Genomic DNA, 22,225 nt, shown 5'->3' with positions numbered 1-22,225 from the left:
GTATTTGAGTGTAGATCACTGGAATGGCTGTGCCTCTACTCGATTTCTAAACGACGGCATGTGCCACCAAAAAATGGCTTTCAAATTGGACCCTTCCGTGCAGCCTTTTAGCAGTGAAGAGGTACGCTTACTTACGTTACAGTACATTTTACCGAAAGTTTCTGACCTTTACAGTGTAGTTCAAATATCTTATTTTGCTGAAGCCACCAACCTCGTTCCCTGTGCATTATTAGCTTTTTGATTCTTACTGATAGCCCTAGATAATTCTCTGGCATCAATCAGTAACGTAAATAAAGCCTAGGATACACGGGTACGGAGTTGTGAAACCACCTATGAAAATGAGCCTGAGGATGTCGACACAATGTGTGAGTCAAAACTATGAAAATACATCAGTGCATGAATGGCCTTTTTCACTTGCGTGAATGCGTGAATTGGAAAGCTTTACGTAAACAAAAATTGCGTGAATTGCGAAAAAAACATCGCGTGAATGCGTGATTCTGATTGCGTGAATTGAAGGTCTGGGTGGTTAGAACCAGCTGGGAACAGTAGTTTTGCTAAGAAAACAGGTTTTTAGGCCCCCAGATATAGAGCCGCATGGGCTTACGCTATAGGGGGCGCCTCTTTAACACACACAGCGCATTTCGACTTTCGAGGGTCTCATAAAACCCTTAGCCTTAAGGGCGGCACATTTCTTAGTGATCGCAGAGGTATCATGCGGAAAATTTTCCCCTTTGATGACAATGTTACTCCTATTTTATCTGGTATCGAAGCGAATATGGAAATTAAAAGTGTGTTTGTTTTGAAGTTTTGACGATCGGGCGGCCGCCAAAACACCTTAGCTGTGTGGCGGGCGTGGGGCTGTTTGTTGATTACAAAATGGTAGCACAAGCTGTGTGAAACTGGAGAAAGAAAAAGAAATGGCTGTACAGGAGGGTTCAACTTGAGTGTGTATGAGCCATAACTTTTCTATAATTTGAATCATAGTGTGTTCGTATCCGTGAATGACGTTAGTAAGATCTCTCGTTTTAATATTGTGTTATACATCGTGTAGCTTACGTATATACTCAGGTTGGATGCAACGGTATGTATGTACATGAAATGAACACCTAGCTAGGTACGTGGCGAGCTGCTGCTGCAAGAAAGTAACATTTGGAAAAAGGTACCGTCAACTTTCTTTCCTATATTTATCTGCTCAGAAAGTCACTACATCTATCTATTATGGTTGAGCTACAGGAGGCTCTGGGAGCCCGCCATTCTCGCAACTATAGATAGATACTTTGAGTGAGTGTGAGTAAGCATCCCGTCCGTCAGCACCTTGGCTTGAACTGACTAACCAATTCCCCTCACATGGCATGGGTTGACCCAGGCGAAGGTTTGTTTACTTGCCAGTTAATCACACTAGGAAATCTAGCTTTCAGAAAAAACAACATCAGTCATCTACAGGATGTATTTGAACAACCAAGGGGATGAGAGTTACCTGAATCAAGTTCGCAAGACAATTAATTAAAACTTGAAAGTTTGAAACAAAATAAAACGTGCAGCAGCCAAAATCAACCAACCAAAGTTTGTCATTCAATTCCCGAGACAGCGCTTCGATTTTTAAGGTCTTGTTTATACGCTAAAGTTAAAAAAATTCCGCACGTGTAACGTAAATGGGTCAGTGTTTGAGGTCTGGCAAAATTTCTGGGAAATAGCCTATCCGACAGTGCGCGGATCTAGGTGGGTTCCGCCTCCCCTGTAGATCTTTTTCTTGGGAAGTTGATCTTCAAATTAGTTCTCAAGGTTGGCTTGGCTCAAATTGTTTCATCTATGGCTCAAATTTTAGGCAATTTCTCATCATAGTTTTTGAGAATATTAATTTCATTAAAAAGCGCCGGGTTATTTTTCATGAATCTCTTTAGAAGTTTCTTTGCGGCGCATTTTTTTGCTTGAGAGTCAGGTAAACGATATAGCGCTTTTGCAGCATTAATATTTGATACGCATTTTGGCCACGTGCGTTTGGTTTGGGAACGCGAAACACGAACGCAAACTACCCATGTCTAAACTTTTCAATATATCTCCAGAACTAATAGATTTTTTGAAATTCTGTAAAAAGGTCTAAGTTCCTGAATAGTTTTACTATGTTCTATGGAAAAATCATAAGCATCAGTCAAATACTTGTTCATCTATTTAAGATTGAAGACAAAAATTTGCGAAGAAAAATATACCTTGAGCACAAAAAATGCTTTTTTAAACACTTTTTTCCACCAAAAAACAAATAACTTTTACAGACTTACCTTCCCCAAACATTGAAGAAGCCTCTACTAATTAAAGTAAATGAGATAAGATAAGATAAAACCTTAAAATCAACCAGAATTTACAACCTTTCGTCCAAAGCAAAAGACGTGCTTTTCTCGCCGCCATCTTGAATTTAAAATGAGAATTCTAGAGAATTCCATTCGTTTCCAGCTCCCGCGGTCTTTTTTCATCCAATCAGATCGCGCGATTTCACTTTCGCTTTCTCTAGTCCAATAAGACTGCGGGATTTGAGTCATGTGACTTTTCTATTAAAAAACCCGCGTGAAATACAGGGGGTCAAAAATAGAAATACAGGGGGTCACACTACTGGCTACAGGAACTGAAAGCAAGCAATTAAGGCCAATATTTTTGGTTTTTCTGAAGGACAAAAGGTATAGGAAGCTTTACTGAAAGAGGGATAAGGCTGGGACAATCTATTTTAAAAGATATGGACATAAAAAAGGCACTTTTTGGGTGATAATTAAGATTTTACTTAGAAACTTTAATTCTCTTACCCCCGGCTCGGCCCCCCCTGATATGAGCAAGGAAACCATGATGGCCACCCCTACTGAAAATTTCAGATCAAAACAAACAAGGAATTAATTCCTGTAACTCGAAGAAAATTGGAAAAAACTGGTTTTTGACTGTTTCTGATCCTAAAGTGCTATTTTTTGGTAAAAGCTATACAATTTATGTTTGGATTTCTAGAAAGCTTACCCATTCATTGTTAATACATTTTTTATTTGAAAGTAATCTCTTCATGGAATAAAAAGATATAGTCAAATCTTGTAGGGTCATTTTTCAAAATTTTTTTGCCAAATTCGATTTTCGCATTTCGCCATTTAACCTTACGCAAACGCACGTGTGGCAGGATGCTATGTGACTAACTGCTTGCCAAGTGAACCGTTGTGAGTGGGAATCGAAACGGTCGTGGCTTCTTCACAAAGATAAAAGACAGATCTGGACTTATTTTGTACTTTCCAGTCTCTTATTCGTAGTTTTTCTGACTTTCTGGTTCTTTGTGAGTTATTTTCTATGTTTTCTAACTTACTGAATGACTTACCGACAGATCGCCACCGGTGGGATTCGAACCCACTAAATGCAAAGTTCCGACGTTTTGAAACCCATTGCCTTATCCACTGCGCCATGCATTCATGCCAGGATAGCTCTTCTGACGGCTATTTATATTGTACAAACTGCAGACCAGACTGTATTAAGAGGAAATCACAAAAGAGTGCTTGTTTCGAGCTCCAACCCTAACCATAACTGATAATAACCAAATTCCTAGCCAATCTGATACGTAACCACACCCAAACCACACCCATACCCAACCCTACCAGGTCGCCTGCAGGTCCTGACACTATTCCCGCATACCGGATCCGAAAAATAGATACATGTCTTTCGTCTTTATGAAGAGCCTTCACCGAATCGAACCTTGGTTGCCTGTACAGGAATCAACAAGGTTGATGTCCACTATAGGGTGCACACCCGTCAGGATTTTTTGCGCGGAACGAGGAAGAATTTACAAAAATAGACTTCAATGCATTAGTTCTTACCTTTAAATCTAGCCTGGATATCCAAGCTCAAAATTTTAGAAAAAAAAGTTTTACCTCCAGACAAAGTTCTAAAATTATAGAGCTTGGTTCACCTAGAAATCAGGTGAACCCCTGTTGACAGATTTTCCTGCATGAATCCCATGGCTGCAAATAAATATATGCACATAATGACATGCATAATTTCAAGATGGTACCCCAGCAGTGATAAATCAATTTAGAATGGCAGCCTTGACCATAAAATATAGACAGTGTGGTGGAAAGTTTGTTAGACAGAGAAAGTGCAAAGTGAGTATGAAAAGAAAACAACCAGAACATCTAAAAATTCCCATGTTTTGATCTTCCCACAATTCTTCCCTACCATTATTGTTATTCTTATTTGGATGCGTGGTCAAACACCCAAGGGAGATAATTAGGCATTCTATTGTTATTTGCTTCGAGGAAGAAAAATCAGGGAGACTTGCAAAGCAGCATACATGCCTTGCTCCAAATACTTAGGCAGACACTTCAAGTCGGATCGCATAATTTCTTATACGCCACGCGCGCCACCATTCAGATCTCTGATTCGCTTAGACCCAACCAATCAGAATATCCGCATAATCATCCTCAGATCAGAATGCAGACATAAGAAATATCAAAATCAAAAAAAGTTTACGGTCTGGATATCCAGGCTACTTTAAATCATCCAAATCTGTTCATTCTTTTTTTTAAATCAATCAGGAATTATCAGGGAAACAAGTAAAAAAAACTGCATCCAGGTATCTATTTTCTTTCCAAAGATATTCATGTTTTTCGACGTCAAGGTGAAAACGCGATTTAGCGCTGACCACGGCACCGGAAAATTCTCGACCCACATTGAAACAAATGGCTGTCGCTATTGAGCTGGTTCATCTTTTCAATCGCGTTTTTTTTAGTAAACCCAGGGTAAGATTAGACTACAATCTATCACAAAGTGCTTTATTTGAAAATCTACAGGCAGTCTGGAATTTCAAAAAATAGGGACGAGATGGAGTTTTTACAAGCTCTTATTTGATTTGGTTGCTCGTTAACCAAAAACAATTTTGTTACTTTTTCTAAAGAACGCGTCATTTTTATTACTTCAAATGACCAATTATTAGAGCATCTTATAAAAACTCCATCACATCTGAAAAAATAAGAAGAAATTGCGATTTTTTAACAAGATTGCGGATTTTTTCATTAAAGCACCATACACCATCTGAAAGCTGAGGATTTCAGCTTTTTAGTGGTGAAATTTGTTTTTAACCAACAATTTCAGCTCATTAGCGATAAGCTAAAGTTTAACAGTCATCGGGCCGATTTTCAGACCGCACTGGCAAAACTCCCCACACCCCGCCACACGGAAGACTAGATTTCATCCGCCATTTTTGGCGCGATTTTGGTGCTTCCAAAAATTATTTCTTGCTGACGTGGTGTAAGGAGGCGATTCTTTGAAAGGTGATTTTTTTGTGTTTTGAAAATGGAATAACTTTGTAAATACTTAACCAATTCTAATAAATGACCCCTCATTTTTCTCACAAAGGTAAGGACTTTCAAATAAAATTAGTTTGGTTTCTAAAAATTGAGGGGAAAATTTTGGCCTGTCCACCCTATCCACAATTATACCACAACACCTACACTGTTGTGAGACTTGTTTGCATTCACAGACACAGAACTGTCTGATGGAAGTAAAATTTTGCAGCCAGACAGTGTCAATCAGCTAGCACTATATATCAGTGAAAGTTATTGTGACATGTTATATTATGACAGAAAGTATGATTGATATTAACTTGGTGGAGTTATCAAAACAAATTTGTTGTCAAAGAGATTTAGCAGTATATAAGTGAAAATACAGGCCAGATATCAACAGTCCCATGTTTCGACCAATCGTCCGAAGTTAGAGCACCACTTGCGTTTGGTTTGGTTTGGGAACGCGAAAAGCAAACGCGAACTACCGATGTCTAAACTTTTCAATATATCTCCAGAACTAATAGATTTTTTGAAATTCTGAAAAAGGTCCAAGTTGTTGAATAGTTTTACTATGTCAGTCGAGGATTATACCCTAAATAGTAAATAAGAGATTTACTTTATTTAAGAGAAGGTCTCTTAAGTAGAAGATTTCTTTCTCTTAACTAGAAGACTTTTCTTTCTTCGTTAAAAATTTTTGGCCTTCCCATCATTTTGCGCAAGTTTTGAACTTCATAGATCGACTCAGCACGTTTTTTCTCCCTTCTAGCAAAATTTGGTTGAGTTCACGTGCGTTTGGTTTGGGAATGCGAAAATTTGCGAAGAAAAATAAACCTTGAGCACAAAAAATGCTTTTTTAAGCACTTTTTTCCACCAAAAAACAAATAACTTTTATAGATTTACCTTCCCAAACATCGAAGAAGCCTCTAGTAATTAAAGTAAATGAGATAAGATAAAACCTTAAAAAATCAACCAGAATTTAAAACCTTACTTTCAAAGCAAAAGACGTGCTTATCTCGTCGCCATCTTGTTTTAGAATGAGAATTATTTTTGTGTCATTTCACATGAAATTTTTTTTCATCCTTGGAATCAGATCACGCGATTTCACTTTCGCTTTCTCTAGTGCAATAAGACTGCGGGATTTGAGTCATGTGACATCTCTATTGAAAAACCTGTGCTGAATAAAATAGAAATACAGGGGGTCACACTACTGGCTACAGGAACTGAAAGCAAACAAACAATTAAGGCCAATATTTTTGGTTTTTCTGAAAGACAAAAGGTATAGGAAGGAAGCTTTACTGAAGGAGGGATAAGGCTGGGACTATCTATTTAAAAGAAATGGACAAAAAAAGGCACTTTTTTTGGGTGATAATTAAGATTTTACTTAGAAACTTTAATTCTCTTACCCCCGTCCCGGGCCGCCTTGATATGAGCGAGGGAACCATGTTGGCCACCCCTACTGAAAATTTCAGATCAAAACAAACAAGGAATTAATTCCTGTAACTCAATGAAAATTGGAAAAAGCTGGTTTTTGACTGTTTCTGATCCTAAAGTGCTATTTTTTGGTAAAAGCTATGTGCAATTTATGTTTGGATTTCTAGAAAGCTTACCCATTCATTGTCAATATATTTTTTATTTGAAAGTAGTTGCTTCATGGAATAAAAAGATATAGTCAAATCTTGTGGGGTCATTTTTCAAAATATTTTTGCCAAAATTGATTTGCGCATTTCGCCATTTTACCCTACGCAAACGCACGTGGCACAGTTGACAGTAAATTGTCTTTAGACTAGGTAACTGTTCAGTCAGGAGTTTTTGCCTCATTAGGAAAGCATTTTACAATTTTCCCAGATTTTCCTGAGTTACCTAATTAGGAAAGGCCTTCCTATATTTTTTTGCACATCAAGCCTCGAAATAACAATTCCAAGTGGGTCGGACAAAATGTCAGATTAGGGTTGCTTTAGCTTGAAAATTATGATTTTTGGGTCGGGCATGAAGCTATTTGGGTTGAACAATGTCCGATGTCTGACCGTTATTTCCAGCCCTGCACATAGATCAATTTTGACTTACTAATGGTCATGGTTAGAACTTGCGATTATGGAGTGACAAGGAGAAAACTTTTTTGAGCACTTTCCTAATTAGGAAAGTTTTCTTAGGCAAAAAGTCCTGACTGCTGTTGTGGAGTATTAGTTATTCAATAGGCCGTCGCGTTCTCCAAAACAACTATTCCAACAATACATACAGCTTGTTAAAGGGCGCCACTCTTACCCCCGTCAGACGGCGCACCGTCAACTGCTCTAACTTGGGACGATTGGTCGAAACATGTGACTGGTTGATATCTGGTCTGTATTTTCACTTACGGTTAAAAATCTTTTTAACAACAAATTTGTTTTGATAACTCCACCAATTTTATCAATCATACTTAACTTCGTTCCTCTTAGAGTGCACAGACACTCGCGTGTGTTCCACTACGGATTGTTTTCATATTTCGATTTAAAAGCCTACTCCGTGCGCAAGAGAAATCGTGTATTTTTTAATACACCGTTCATTAACTCAAATCAAATGACTTTGGAGGTTCGGTGAAATGGTGGCCGAATTGTCGTCCCATGTTTGTCAATATCCCAGTAGAGCAGTTGATCGGTCATTTCTTAATTTTTCTAGCCTGGAATGATTTTGTTTTCCAGTGGTTGTAGAAATCGAGAAAATCCATGTACTTTCACAAGATGCGTCAAAAAAAATTCCACTCTTTTTTGCCGTTTTTATTATTTACCTTTGATTTTGTTCAATTGTTTTGGTGTTCGACTCATTTGATTGACACTGTCTGGTTTTAGTTATAAGAAAAAGAACGCGTTGGAAATCTTCAATGACCCCTGGAAGGGTCTAGAAAATCTTCAATGATTGCTTTGGAAAATATAAAAAATGAACAAAAACCCCTTGGAAAATTCAAGCTCAGACCCCCCTGGAAAAGTTCCTCAATATTCCTGGCTGGATTAAAGATGGAATATTTTTCCAAACGCAACAATCAATCCAATCGAACTGTATTTTTAATCAAACTTTGCTGTTCGATTAATGTGCGACTAAGTTTGATTGCCGAACTTTAATCGACATACTTACAAATTTTTCAAAGTCAATTAATAAGCTCAATTAAAGAAATCGGTTTAATCAAACTTTTTTTTAAAGAGACCTAGACATAGTAATACCTCTATTAGTTTGTTTACATTAGTCAAATTTTATGGAACAATATTTGAAACAACCAAAAATGCAAAAAAAAGTTGGCAATCTGAGTTTTGGTTCATTCACAGAGTGGATAGCAGCTTTGATATCAAATTTGTTGAGTGGAATTTTTGCCGAATTTGTCAGACTTTTCTTGTTTTCAAACTTTGTTGAAAGGAGTTTTATTTTGATTTTAACGAATACTCCCAATTTAGTAACTCTAAGTTTTCCAGGTTAAATTTGAGTTTGGATACCCCCAGGGTATTTTCCACGCACTTTTCCTTACCACTGCTTTTTGGACCTACCCCGGTGGGGTGGAGGTCCTAAAAATTAACCTTTGTCCGTTCGTTCGTCCGTTCGTCCGTTCGTTTGTTTATTTGTCATTAGCTTTCCTTGTGATTGCTCATTATTTTTTTCTGATTTTTTGCACAAAGATGTGTAACTATAAACCCTCAAATGTGACGGAGCCTGATTTTGGAGAAAAAAAAATTTTGGGCAAATTTGGGCCAAAAAAAGGCTAAAAAAGCTGGTTTTTTGGACTTTGTGAAAAATTGGATCATTAACTTTTTCTGATTTTTTGCATGAAAGTAGATTACCATCATAAGTAAAAGATGGCTCAAGCAGATTTTTTCAAAAAAGTTTTGTTAGCTCAAAAAACAGGTAGGTCCATAAAAGTATCACTTGTTTATCGATATTTTTACATTATTTAGGATTTAAAGAGTTAAAGTAAATTCCAAAAAAAATTCCAAGACACTTTTTTAGTTTGATCTAACATAGTATCGAAATTATTTTTTCAAAATTCAAAAGCTATGGGTGACTTTAACTTCTTTAAAGTAGGTAAGGTTAAAATTCTTAAGATTTTAATTATATCCTGCCCAGTTTTTTAAAATCAGCTGAAACTTTTACCATTAGAAAGAGAATATCATCGGCTTTCAGAAAATATATACTTTTGATATAGAAAAATTTGTTGTTCTAAGATATGATCAATGTGTACTAAAATTCCTTTTTCAAAAACTAGGTGGGGTATGTCAAAAATCTTCAAAAAACCTTGTAGTACCGATCCCCCCTGGTCTAACCATGTTTTTTTCTTCACAAAATTGTCTTTGAAAAGGATTGGGTTGAGTTTTTGCCACCGAATAACGATGGTGAAAAAGTGCTTGAAAAATAGCCTGCAGTGAAGTCAAGTTTGACATTATTATATCAGAAAAAATGTGACTCCCCAAGCGATTTGAAGTACACAAAAGTCCGATCAGCTAAAGCGGGTAAAAGACCAGTCTCATAGCAAACGAAGTGAAATTTCAAGGGGCCTAACATTTTAGAAGATCGGCCATGAAGCGGCCAATGGAATTTTTCTAAGAACGGCCTCTAGGCCTCTATTAGAGGCTTTTTCTTGATTGAGAGACCGGCCAAGCGGCCAGCGTTCTATTTAGCGGCCAGCGGCCTATTAGCGGCCTTCTTTGGGATCTTCTCAAAATATAATCGATTTTCGTTTATGAAGTTTGATTAATGATTCTACTATTTAACCTCCTACATTTGATTATTTTTAATCTCCCATGTTCGATTATTTAATCCTTGTATTCGATTAATTAATCCTTTTTTGCTTATATCTTAGGGATCTTCTCAAAAATATAACCGAAAATGGTTTTGGTTAAATTCAGCTCTTTAAACGAATGGCTTCGTTAAAAAGTTTAACTAATTCGGTAAAAGTAATTATTGAATTCAGCTTAAGCTTGTGAAATTCGGTTAAAGTTTTACCGAATTTCGACTATAAAGAATTTTACATTGTCTAAAATAATAACAGAGAATTCCATTGACTGAGACGGGGATATTAACAAAAGGATCGTTCGTGGTGAGACATGGTTATCTTGAAAATTGTTCTTTTAACTACTTACATATTCTGAATTGGTTTATCTAGTATTTTTGAATAGCGAAATACTTTGCTCTCTTACATTTCTTTTCAAATCATAATATAGAATTGGAAAGCAAGAAAAATGTCTCGAGAGACCAAATATCTTGAGGTTCAGCCAAGCCCAGCATGACCCACAACGAACGAAGCAGAGTGCAGACTTTTACTAAATGTTTGTTTACATTGAGCTCCCTCTGCGTGCTTTCCTTTGTGTTATCAAGTGAACTTTTATCAAAAATAGTTATGAAATACACTCCTTCTGAGTGTGTTCTCTTTCTTTTCACGTGATTTTCACTTTTTATCTCTCTCGCATTCTAAAAGCTGCATCAAACATTCGAAACATCACAGATCAGGAGCTTGTGACAAATCAGGAGCTTGTGACAAATCAGGAGCTTATAAGAAAGCAAAACCTGTGAGATGCCCTTTTGGAAGCTTTCCCTCTCCTCTACTGGGGAAGCAATCATTTTATTTTATTTGACAACATTTGATAGTTCTTAGGTCCTTTTTGATTTGCCCTTTTTGATTTCTGAAAAAATCTTTCTTTGTTCCAAATGTACTTGAAGGTGTAAGTAAATTGAAAAACAAAGCTAAGGGCCGCTAGTGGCCGCTAAGGGCCGCTAATGTCCGCTAAGCGCCGCTGGTAGCGGCTTAAAACTTACTATGTGGCCGCTTCACTGTGGCCGCTTTTAATAAGTGGCCTCGCATCAGCCTTCTTCAATATCCGAGCGGCCCAAAAGGTAAAAAGTCCGGTCGGGTAGAGGCCAAAGATGAACAGTCTTTTTACCGATCGGACTTTTGTGTACTTCAAATCGCTTGGGGAGTCAAATATCAAAAGAAGTCCAGACAAATCTTTGGACCATGCTCTGCCTAGTTACACAATCACTACTTTTGCGCCATCTTTTTGGACCTACCTCCGGGTACCCCGGTGGAGGTTCTATAAATTAACCCATGTCCGTTCGTCCGTCCGTCCGTCCGTCTGTTACCAGCTTTTCTCAGGATTGGCTCATTAGTTTTTTCTGATTTTTTGCACAATGATGCAAAATGGCAATGCCCAGAACGTGACGGAGCCCGATTTTTGAGAAAAAATTTATTTGGGCAAATTTGGGCCAAAAACTACCTAAAAATAGGGTTTTTTGGACTTTGTGCAAAATCCTGTCATTACTTTTTTCTGATCTTTTGTACAAAGATGGAGGGCAAGATTCTCTAAAAATGGCTGAAGTGGTTTTTCCCGGAAAATTCTTATTCGCCTTAAGAAACGGATTTTCGTATTTTGGGAAAATTCCCTTTAACCAAATAAGAAAAATGGCTTTTTCTCAATGTTGACTCGTTATTTTTTTCTGATTTTTTGCACAACGATGCAAAATGGCAATGCCTAAAATGTGTCGGAGCCCGATTTTCGAAAAAAAATATATTTGGGCAAATTTGGGCCAAAAACTGCCTAAAAATAGGGTTTTTTGAACTTTGTGCAAAATCCTGTCATTACTTTTTTCTGATTTTTTGTACAAAGATGGAGGGCAAGATTCTCTAAAGAATGGCTGAAGTGGTTTTTCCTGGAAAATTCTTATTCTCCTTAAAAGATGGATTTTCGTATTTTGGGGAAATTCCCTTTAACCAAATAAGAAAATATAGCTTTTCTCAATGTTGACTCATAATTTTTTTCTGATTCTTTGCACAATGATGCAAAATGGCGATGCCTAAAATGTGACGGAGCCCGATTTTCGAAAAAAAATATATTTTGGCAAATTTGGGCCAAAAACTGCCTAAAAATAGGGTTTTTTGGACTTTGTGCAAAATCCTGTCATTACTTTTTTCTGATCTTTTGTACAAAGATGGAGGGCAAGATTCTCTAAAGAATGGCTGAAGTGGTTTTTCCCGGAAAATTCTTATTCGCCTTAAGAAACGGATTTTCGTATTTTTGGGAAAATTCCCTTTAACCAAATAAGAAAAAATGGCTTTTCTCAATGTTGACTCGTTATTTTTTTCTGATTTTTTGCACAACGATGCAAAATGGCAATGCCTAAAATGTGTCGGAGCCCGATTTTCGAAAAAAAATATATTTGGGCAAATTTGGGCCAAAAACTGCCTAAAAATAGGGTTTTTTGAACTTTGTGCAAAATCCTGTCATTACTTTTTTCTGATTTTTTGTACAAAGATGGAGGGCAAGATTCTCTAAAGAATGGCTGAAGTGGTTTTTCCTGGAAAATTCTTATTCTCCTTAAAAGATGGATTTTCGTATTTTGGGGAAATTCCCTTTACCAAATAAGAAAATATAGCTTTTCTCAATGTTGACTCATAATTTTTTTTCTGATTCTTTGCACAATGCATGCAAAATGGCGATGCCTAAAATGTGACGGAGCCCGATTTTCGAAAAAAAAATATATTTTGGCAAATTTGGGCCAAAAACTGCCTAAAAATAGGGTTTTTTGGACTTTGTGCAAAATCCTGTCATTACTTTTTTCTGATTTTTTGTACAAAGATGGAGGGCAAGATTCTCTAAAGAATGGCTGAAGTGGTTTTTCCTGGAAAATTCTTATTCTCCTTAAAAGATGGATTTTCGTATTTTGGGGAAATTCCCTTTAACCAAATAAGAAAATATAGCTTTTCTCAATGTTGACTCATAATTTTTTTCTGATTCTTTGCACAATGATGCAAAATGGCAATGCCCAAAATGTGAAGGAGCCAGATTTGTAAGGAAAATTTTTTTGGGCAAATTTGGGCCAAAAACAGCTTAAAAGGTTTTTTGGGCCTGAATGGTTTAAGTGATTTTCGTATTTGGGGAAATTACTTTTTACCATTTTACATTATTCAACATACAAGCTTTATTTTTCCATTCTGAATTTTTGTACAATTATTGTCACTTTTTTCTTATTTTCATCTGATGTTAATCATTAGGTAGGTCCATTCAGCATGTTGCTTGTTTTGCTTTACATGCCATGTTTTAAAATTCCTCAGCTGCATTATATGGACATAAAAGGTTTTCTCCAGGTTTTTTCAATCCGGAGATTGAACTAAGTGAGGAGGGTTCTGCCTGTTTATTTCCCTTTCCACGTTGCGTTGGGGATACTTAACAATAAAAGAGATTTTAAGATTAAGATGTTTTAATTATGTATTTCTACAATAAATTTAGGGAACAGTTACATGGTGGCCACGCTCCTGGAAATTCCTGGAATATCCTGGAATTAATGTTTTCTCCTGGAAAGTCCTTGAAACTCCTGGGATTTCTTGTAATTTTTCAAAATGTCCTGGAATGTCCTGGATATTCTAAATTCTTTGAATATATTTTTTTTTCAATCGACTTTTTCGTTTCACATTCTAAAATTGGAAAAATCTTGACTATGTATCTGTCGTTATAATCTATTTCTTTTTCTTTTTAGCAATATCTTGACTGCTATCTGATATTTTCCTTGCTGAGATAGTAATCTATTATTTTTTTATCCTGGAAAATCCTTGATTTCTTCTGTTTAATGCTATTTTGTCCTGAAATATCCTGGAATTTGATGATCTAAAGTCCTGGAAAAAGTCGAAATTTGTCCTTGAAAGTCCTTGAAAGTCCTGGAATTTAAAAAAAATAATTCTGTGGCCACTATGAGTTAACAAAGGGCCTATTTTTTTCACTTACTATAAATGCTGTAGAAAGTGCTATGAAATTCCATGAAAACTTTGAAAATGATAGCAAATATTGCAAGTTTTGTTGTCTGTCATTTTGATGATTCCTGGTTGTGCTTTAAATTTTAAAAAGTAACTTTCGATCAATTATTTATTCACGGCTGTGTGACCACTATCCCGCCATTATGAAAATAACTGCTATTTTGATTTCAGATATAGACCCGTGTGTGGAGCAAGCTACAGCAGTCAAGGACTATTGCAAATTAGGATAAAATGCGAGTATTTAGCCTAAATAGGATAATTTATCCTAACTTGCTAGGATAAATATTTTAGCCTATTTAGGATAAAAAGCCTAATTAGGATAATTTATCCTAGTTTGCAATAGTCCTTGACTGTCTAACCCTAACTGATAATAACCAACCCCTGTCTAGGTCCGCAAATTGAAAAATTTCACTTGCATCCTAGTGGATGATATCGTCTGCCAACCCTTGCAGAAGATTGAGATTTTTACTATTTCTGCTGATAGGGAGTTTGCAAGTTTATTTACAAAAAGTGCTACAGTTTTGGACAGAAAAAATTGAAATGAGTGCACTTATAGTAAATATAGCAAAAATAGTGATGAAACAAATAGATCCAAAAAAATATGATTTTCACGTTGATAAAAGAATACATTTTCTGCCTTCACTTCACTTTCGCTTTGGTGTTATGTGAATCGGATTGGATGAATACTAACAAAGTTTGATTGGCTGAAAGTCTTTAACTTCCGGATTCTGATTGAATTATTTCCTGTGTCACGGCTAAATTGTAACTGGTCAACTGGTTTCTAAGCATGAATTCTGATTGGATGAAAACCTGAAAAGAAAACAATAGTATGTATTTAAGTTTATTTTACGATAACTAGGCCTACTAAGCACCGAGAAAATACCCAACATAGAAAATGTGTATTTTGTAATGCAGAATATAAGACCTTATGTTAAAAACAAAAGCGATTATGGCAAAAAAACCTCAAAAATAGCAATTTTTGTAATATGTACCTCCAATGTTGTTTTTAAGAGTCAAATATTTTTGGAAAAATAATCTTTTAAAGGCCCAAAATTTACCTTGTCTGACCATGCTCTTTCATATTCTTTTGCTTCACTAACCCAAATGTAATTAATCAAATAGTTTGATTACCAAACTAATTGAACTTTGGTGAACTACAAACTACCTTTTGAGAAAGTTCAACAAAATGCTCAACGAATTCAGCAAAAAACTCTTTTCTGGTTTTAGTTATCAAAACTCCTTTGTATGTAAGATTAGGATTAACACAATCTTTTACAAATCATCCCTTTTCTTTTTAGGTTGAGTTGAAAGAAGTATTAAAATGGAGGTAATTTTATTAATCAATTTCATTGATTATATATCGATTAGGAAACTTGCACAACATGTGTGTTAGTTTTAATTTTACAATGCCACGATTGGTGGTGCTGAAAAATAAGTACTGTGTCAGATTATTTCCATAAGTAGAAAAATATTTAGTATTTATGACAAAGCTTCTTTTTAAATGGAACAGTGATTAAAACTGAATTATTTACAAATCACAATAGTACAATTTTTAAAGTTAAAATGCAAAAATCGCTTTAATTGACATATCATTTTGATGCAACAGGGGAATAATCTGAAAATATTTCTATGACTGTCTTCTTTGAAAACATTAAAGATCATCTCGTATCATATGATTTAAAAAAGGGTACACAATAAGATGAACTTAAGCAGAATCAAAGGGCTTTCAGGGTAAAAGTTTGATAACAATTTAAATTTCAGTATTTATTGACTTTACCTTGTTTACAGTTTATGTACACAACAGAATACCAAAGGAGTTTTCTTGCTGGCATAAACCAACGATCCCCATCAAAAGAGCAGGCAAATAAATTCATCACTCCAAGATCTCCACCAAGAAGAGGCAGTACTGAAAAATGTTCAATTGGTATACAAACAAATGCTGATCACAAAAGAGTTCATTTCAAACGATATTCTGATCGAAGTCCAATCAACCAAGTGAGTTTGATTTGAATGAAGTCTATAATATAATGACGCTTGAGGGAGGATAATGCCTCTCTATTTCGAAGGGAACTGATTTCATGATCTTAAAATGCCTTTATTTTTGAGGGGTAATTGCTCTGTATTTATTTTCAGGAAAATAGCTTTGTATTTTTTTTCAGGAAAATAGCTTTGTATTTTTGAAGGAAAATGCCTCAGTATTTTTAAGAAAGATGCCTCCATGATGCCTCGGTATTTTTGAAGAAAAATGTCTCTGTATTTTTGAAAAAAGTGCCTCTATATTTTTGAAGAAAAATGTGTCTGTATTCTTGAAGGAAAATTACTCTTAGGTTCCAAATAAACGGGGGAGGGGGTGGTGTTGGAAATTGTACTTCTGGAAACCCCAAAATAAGGTAAATATAGGCTAAAATCAGGCTATTCAGAGCCAAATAAGGGGCCTTCTCTTTGACAGCTTAAAATATTCTTAAAAATTAATAAACAGGAGGGTCCTAATATAAGGTCCGAGGGGTTGGAAAATTTTCGAAAAATTAACAAGCGATGGGTCGTTTGTCTTATTTTGAAGGGGAATTCTTTTATGTTTGAAGGAAATTACCCTATATCTTTGAAGGAGAAGCTTTTTTCGATTAGGGATGGAGGTTTTGTATTGATGAAGAAAAATACCCTTGTATTTTTGAAGGAAATGGTTTTGTATTCGTGAAGAAAAATACCTTTGTATTTTTGAAGGAAAATGTCTCTGTATTTTTGAAAAAAAGTGCCTCTGTATTTTTGAAGGAAAATTACTCTTAGGTTCCAAATAAACGGGAGAGGGGGGGGTGGTGTTGGAAATTGTACTTCTGGAAACCCCAAAATAAGGCAAATATAGGCTAAAATCAGGCTATTTGGAGCCAAATAAGGGGCCTTCTCTTTGACAGCTGAAATTATTCTTAAAAAAATTAAACAGGAAGATCCTAATAAGGTCCGGGGATTGGAAATTTTTTGAAAAATTAACAAGCGATGGGCCGTTTATTTGGAACCTAAGAGTACTCTCTGTATTTTTTAACAAAAACATTTTTTAATGAGGAAGAAAAACTTTGCATCCTTCCTGATGAAGAGAAATTTCTCTATATTGACAAAGGAAAATCTTTGTCTTATTTTAAGGGAAATTCCTTTATGTTTGAAGGAAATTACCCTATATCTTTGAAAGTGAGGCTTTTTTTGGGGAGTTTCTAAACGTCAACCAGAAATGATGACCACGACCGGTGACCACGACCAGCGACCACATAAATTTGGGTTATCAAGTTTTTTCTCTTTCTCCAACGTAGAGTGTCTCTCCTAATCATTTGAACAATATATTTAATATTGAAGAGTAAGCTCACCCCTGTCTCATTTATAATTAAAGCCACGTGCCAAATACGTTAAAACAACCATTTCAACGCTCTTGGAGCTTCATTATGGTGTCAATTTCTATCCTTTTGTATTATCAGCATCACAATAATTAGTGGCACAAAATTTTCTGAAAATGGTTTGAGAAGCTAAGTTGTATTTCATCATCAGATTGTTATTTCTGTTGAAATTAGTCATTTTGTCAGCATAACGACAATAGAATAATTGATTAAATTCATATCTCTAAAACTGGCCTTCCCAATTTTTTCCTACTGACAAGTTCTATCTATTCATACTAAAGGCATCTCATTCAGCATAATTAAAATATTTTGTTTAACAAAGCTTACAAACATCATACTTAATGACCATGTCAATATTTTTGTCAAATAGTGCCACTTTGTCAAGAAAATGACTGATTACTTGAAAGGTCACTTTTTAGTTACTCTGTACCAGAGTGTATCTCACGATTATCGTAGCATAGTTCACTCTGTGCGCATTGTCTGTTTGATAAAAATTTTTCCGTACGGAGACCTCTGCGATGAAGTATAATTTTAAAATAAAATGGCCGCCAAAGTACGACAATTGTAAACAAAGGGATGGGGTCCATGATTGAGGGTCACTTTCTAAGCATGTTTTGGCTGCTTTTTTAATGTTTTTGAGCCAAACTAAAAGCTGAAAAGTAACAAAGACATATTCAAAATTGTCTAACAGAAAATTATTTTCCAATGACCCTATTTTTCCATGTAAAATATACACATTTTAATTACAAAAGTTATGCCAACAAAACAAACTATAGCCACTCTACATAGATCAAATGCCGTAAAAGTAATACTGAATTTGAACATAAAAACATACAGAGATTCTATGAGTATATATTCTTTCGCAAAGAACTGAAGTTAAAACCACTTTAAAAACAAGATTCCAATCAAACAACTTCTCTCTCATGTTTATGAACTCAAAGATCCAAAATGTAAACAAAAAACATTCGATTTGTGCAAAAAGAGTTATTTTGCAATAGAATGTCTCCAAAGATCCAAAATGTAAACAAAAAACATTCGATTTGTGCAAAAAGAGTTATTTTGCAATAGAATGTCTCCAAAGATCCAAAATGTAAACAAAAAACATTCGATTTGTGCAAAAAGAGTTATTTTGCAATAGAATGTCTAATGTCTACATAGAATGTAAACTCGATAATCCAAATTTATCTGGTCGCCGGTCGTAGTCGCCATTTCTGGTCGATGTTTAGAAACTCCCCTTTTTTCGACTAGGGATGAAGGTTTTGTATTGATGAAAAAAATACCCTTGTATTTTTGAAGGAAAAGGTTTTGTATTGGTGAAGGAAAATACCCTTGTATTTTTGAAGGAAAAGATTTCGTATTGATGAAGAAAAATAGCCTTGTATTTTTGAAGGGAAAGGTTTTTTATTGTTGAAGGAAAATTCCTATGTATTCTTGAAGGAAAAGGTTTATTCAATTAGGGAAGGTTTTGTATTGATGAAGAAAAAAACACTTGTTTTCTATTAAATATAAGAATAATGTTTATTGATCAGGGAAAAAGGTTTTTCGTATTGGTGAAGGAAAATACCCTTGTATTTTTGAAGGAAAATACCCTTGTATTTCTGAAGGAAAATACCCTTGTATTTCTGAAGGAAAAGGTTTTGTCAATGAGGACAAAAGGTTTTGTATTGTTGAAGGAGAATACCCTTGTATTTTTGAAGGAAAGGACGCCGCCTTTTTGAAGGAAATTATATTCTGTGTTTTTTGTCGTTCTTTGTTAAAAGAGTACTGTGCTTCCGCAAATAAGCTTCGCTGTGCCATTCAAAGTTTAAAAGTACTGCGAACTTTTAAACCCAAATTTTATTACCAAATCGTCTACTAATAAACATCAAATTAGGGCTAGTAAAAGCCTAAGCTATTCTATAGGGCTCATCGGAAGTTGACGCTATTCAGTGAAATATATTGCATGTATAACACTCTCGGTTACACCCTATCTACTTATAGCTTCATAAGTTTCACATTGAAAATTGGAATCGAAATTGTTTCTTCAATTATTTGGGAAAAGCGTCAAAGAACCATCCTTGCTTATTTGACATGTGCATAAATCTTTGAGAGTTAGATCAGATTATAACAGATTTTAAATCAATATGAACTAAAAATTGAAAATTAAGAATTAAGGATTAAAAAAATCATATTATTTCTATTTCTTATTTCTTTGTCATCACATGTTTTATCAGGCATTTTCTCTAATTTTAGACGCCGTTAGAGAGCACACCTCCAAAAACATTTGAAAGACATAATGTAAAACCAAAGATAGCGTTCTCAGAAGAGGCATCCAATATAAATAAAGAAAAGAGAGTCAAGCCGCATGTCTACGAGGAAAGATCTCCCCCCATTCAGAATGATGCTCAAACTAACTTTTGTGAAGCTTATACTCCCACTGGTTATGCGTTTGACTTCCGAGCGGGTAGCCATTCAGAAGATTACCAAAGGGCTCCTTTTATCTCAAAAAAGAAGAAAGTTCAAGACAACCCTTTCTTGAGCAACCCTTCGCTGTATCGTGTATCTAGTGAACCTTGTCTGCAGAAGAAACGTATTTCAATGTATCCAAAGAATCACAACATTCTACGAACTTTCACTGTCAAGGAGGAGGAGGTGAGTACTTGATGAGAATTTGCTTTTCACTGTTTGTTGTATCACTGTTTGTTTTAATGACATGTCTGTTTTTTCCCTTCTAAAGTTTCTTTATTGGTCTATTATAGGAATCACCTCGATCAAGTCCCAACAAATTCAAGTCAAGCTACTCCTTGCATTTTGATGAGAAGCCACAAGAGCAAGGGTCGGCTATCATGAGTGCTCTGTACACTATGAATCGCAAAAATAGTTCAAGTATAAAATTTCCTTTTCCCAATTCTCTCTTTTATTGAAATAGACTGAAATCTTAGCTCAACTATGAAATTGTGCATTTGAATTCTTCAAAAAACCTTTCTTACTTTTGCCGGGGTTCTGTTAGTGTTAAGATGTCTTATTTTTTTCAGAAGGCAAAATCAGTTGTTTCCAGCTATTGAAAATATTTCTGTTTAGAGGTCTCTTCTCCATTATTGAAAAATTCCTTTTATTGCGAAGAGAAGACGTTTCAATACATTCAAACCTTTCTTCCATGATGGCGAACGAACTAAACCTAGATGGCCAACCTAAAAAGAAGTTTAAAAAATCACTTTCGCTGTTGAGATTATGCCAAGCTTTAAAAAATAGGGAAGTTTAGTTATCATCTCGAAATCTTGCACATCTTGTTTAGGGAGAATTTTTGTCGCAAAACCATGTCTGCATACGATGTAGTTTGAAATTTTGTTTTTGTTAGGTTCAGTTCATTCAGCGCTATTTAGCGAATTGGAAGATTCGCATCGCTTCCATAAAAAGGATTACGACAAAGGGTAATTTTCATTTCATAAGTGTTTTGTTCTCTCACGATGTTGGCTTTAGTGATCAATTTTCTTTTTCAACATTCATTTTGTTTTAACAATTGATTAGCAATTTATTCAACAAATTTTATTTCATTTCTAGAAATTACGAGACGGAGTATCAAAATATTTTTGCCAGGAAGAACTCCAGCCAGGTTCGCACTCAAAATTGTTTCATAAAATGAAAGTTTACTTTTGAATCCTAATTGAAACCTTTGGTGTTTTAACGTCTAGTAAGTTTGTAGTTCGATACTGAGGAAGAGGAGAATATTCTCTCCTATTGGATCATCTGTAATTTTTTTCCTTTGATGCTTTCTTTAACAGAACAAGTTGGTTTCACCTCTGCTTGAGGCGGTCAAAGACAACCAGGAATTCACGGATTATTACAAACAGGTTTGCTTTTTTTGTCGACAGTTACTCTGCCATTGATGAAGAAAGGGTATTTCATTTACATTTAAGCATTCAATCGTCATTTCATTTTAATCTGTATTACTGTTTTTCTTAGGTGTTAAACAAAAGAATTTACGCCTATTCGCCTTCGATGCGAGAATCGTCAGTGAACACATCAAACGACTCATACAGTCCTCCCAACGAAAAGCATTTCTTCGATGAGAAACAATCGGAAAAATTTATGGATGATGATATCTCACCGACAACAACACAGCGTTATTCGAAGGGCCGGTATACACGTGATTATCAACCTGACCTCTATTCGCCTCGACATGATTAAGACAAAGACAAAGAAAGATCATATTTCAAAATATCACACACACAGACAGATTATATCATCGACATTGTTATTAACTGAACTACTTTCTTCTTGGACTGTCTTAAGAGGAAGAGTGATTGCAAAAGCGATTTGCAAGATTATAAAAAGAGTGCAATAAATAGAGTGGCTTAACTGTAGCATTTTTTTTGTGAAACAGCACAGAGGCGATTCGAAGCTTTTTTCCAATATTGTGAATCAAAGAGTGTTGCGTTGTTGTGTTAAGGGGTAAACTGGGGGACGGACTTATTGCATCACTAACAAAAACACTATTTAACTTAATGTAAACATATTTACGTGTCATTTTTTAATTTTTTATACAGTGTAGATACTTTATGTACATTTGATTGAATATGCAAGAATACCATATAACCAACGTGAAGTGCTATCTCGCCTTACGATGTTAAGTAGTACCGAAAATCTTTGGTGGAGAATTTAATTCTATAAAACGATAGCTTTTTAGTAAAAGAAGAGTTTCTCTTCACATCTATTCATTCTTAAACGTTATGTCTTTTGGGAAATGAGGAAGAGGTATTTCGGAGGTGGAAACTCATTCCATGCAATGGTCAGAATGTTTTCCTATT

General features: G+C 35.3%; 1 protein-coding gene across 2 annotated transcripts; it reads left to right on the top strand.

The window, feature by feature from the left end:
- The first annotated feature begins 950 nt into the window (after positions 1-950).
- On the top strand, positions 951-22,023 carry LOC136799362 (uncharacterized). Of its 2 annotated transcripts, none has more exons than XM_067056072.1 (9): positions 951-1,159; positions 15,357-15,385; positions 15,847-16,053; positions 19,671-20,069; positions 20,177-20,303; positions 20,776-20,848; positions 20,979-21,030; positions 21,200-21,268; positions 21,381-22,023. In XM_067056072.1, the coding sequence occupies exons 2-9, from the start codon at positions 15,380-15,382 to the stop codon at positions 21,603-21,605; spliced, it is 1,158 nt and encodes a 385-aa protein (XP_066912173.1). In that variant the 5' UTR covers positions 951-1,159; positions 15,357-15,379; the 3' UTR covers positions 21,606-22,023. The 2 variants fall into 2 exon arrangements, with proteins under 2 accessions (XP_066912173.1, XP_066912174.1); XM_067056073.1 differs by lacking the exon at positions 951-1,159 and adding an exon at positions 14,864-14,885 and having other exon boundaries at positions 21,381-21,698.
- The last annotated feature ends 202 nt before the right edge of the window (positions 22,024-22,225 follow it).

Source organism: Clytia hemisphaerica, unplaced genomic scaffold (genome assembly GCF_902728285.1).
Source record: "Clytia hemisphaerica strain Z4C2 unplaced genomic scaffold, Clytia hemisphaerica genome assembly, whole genome shotgun sequence".
Classification (NCBI taxonomy): domain Eukaryota; kingdom Metazoa; phylum Cnidaria; class Hydrozoa; order Leptothecata; family Clytiidae; genus Clytia; species Clytia hemisphaerica.
Note: the sequence above shows the minus strand (reverse complement) of the source record. Positions and strands in the feature narration are given on the sequence as shown.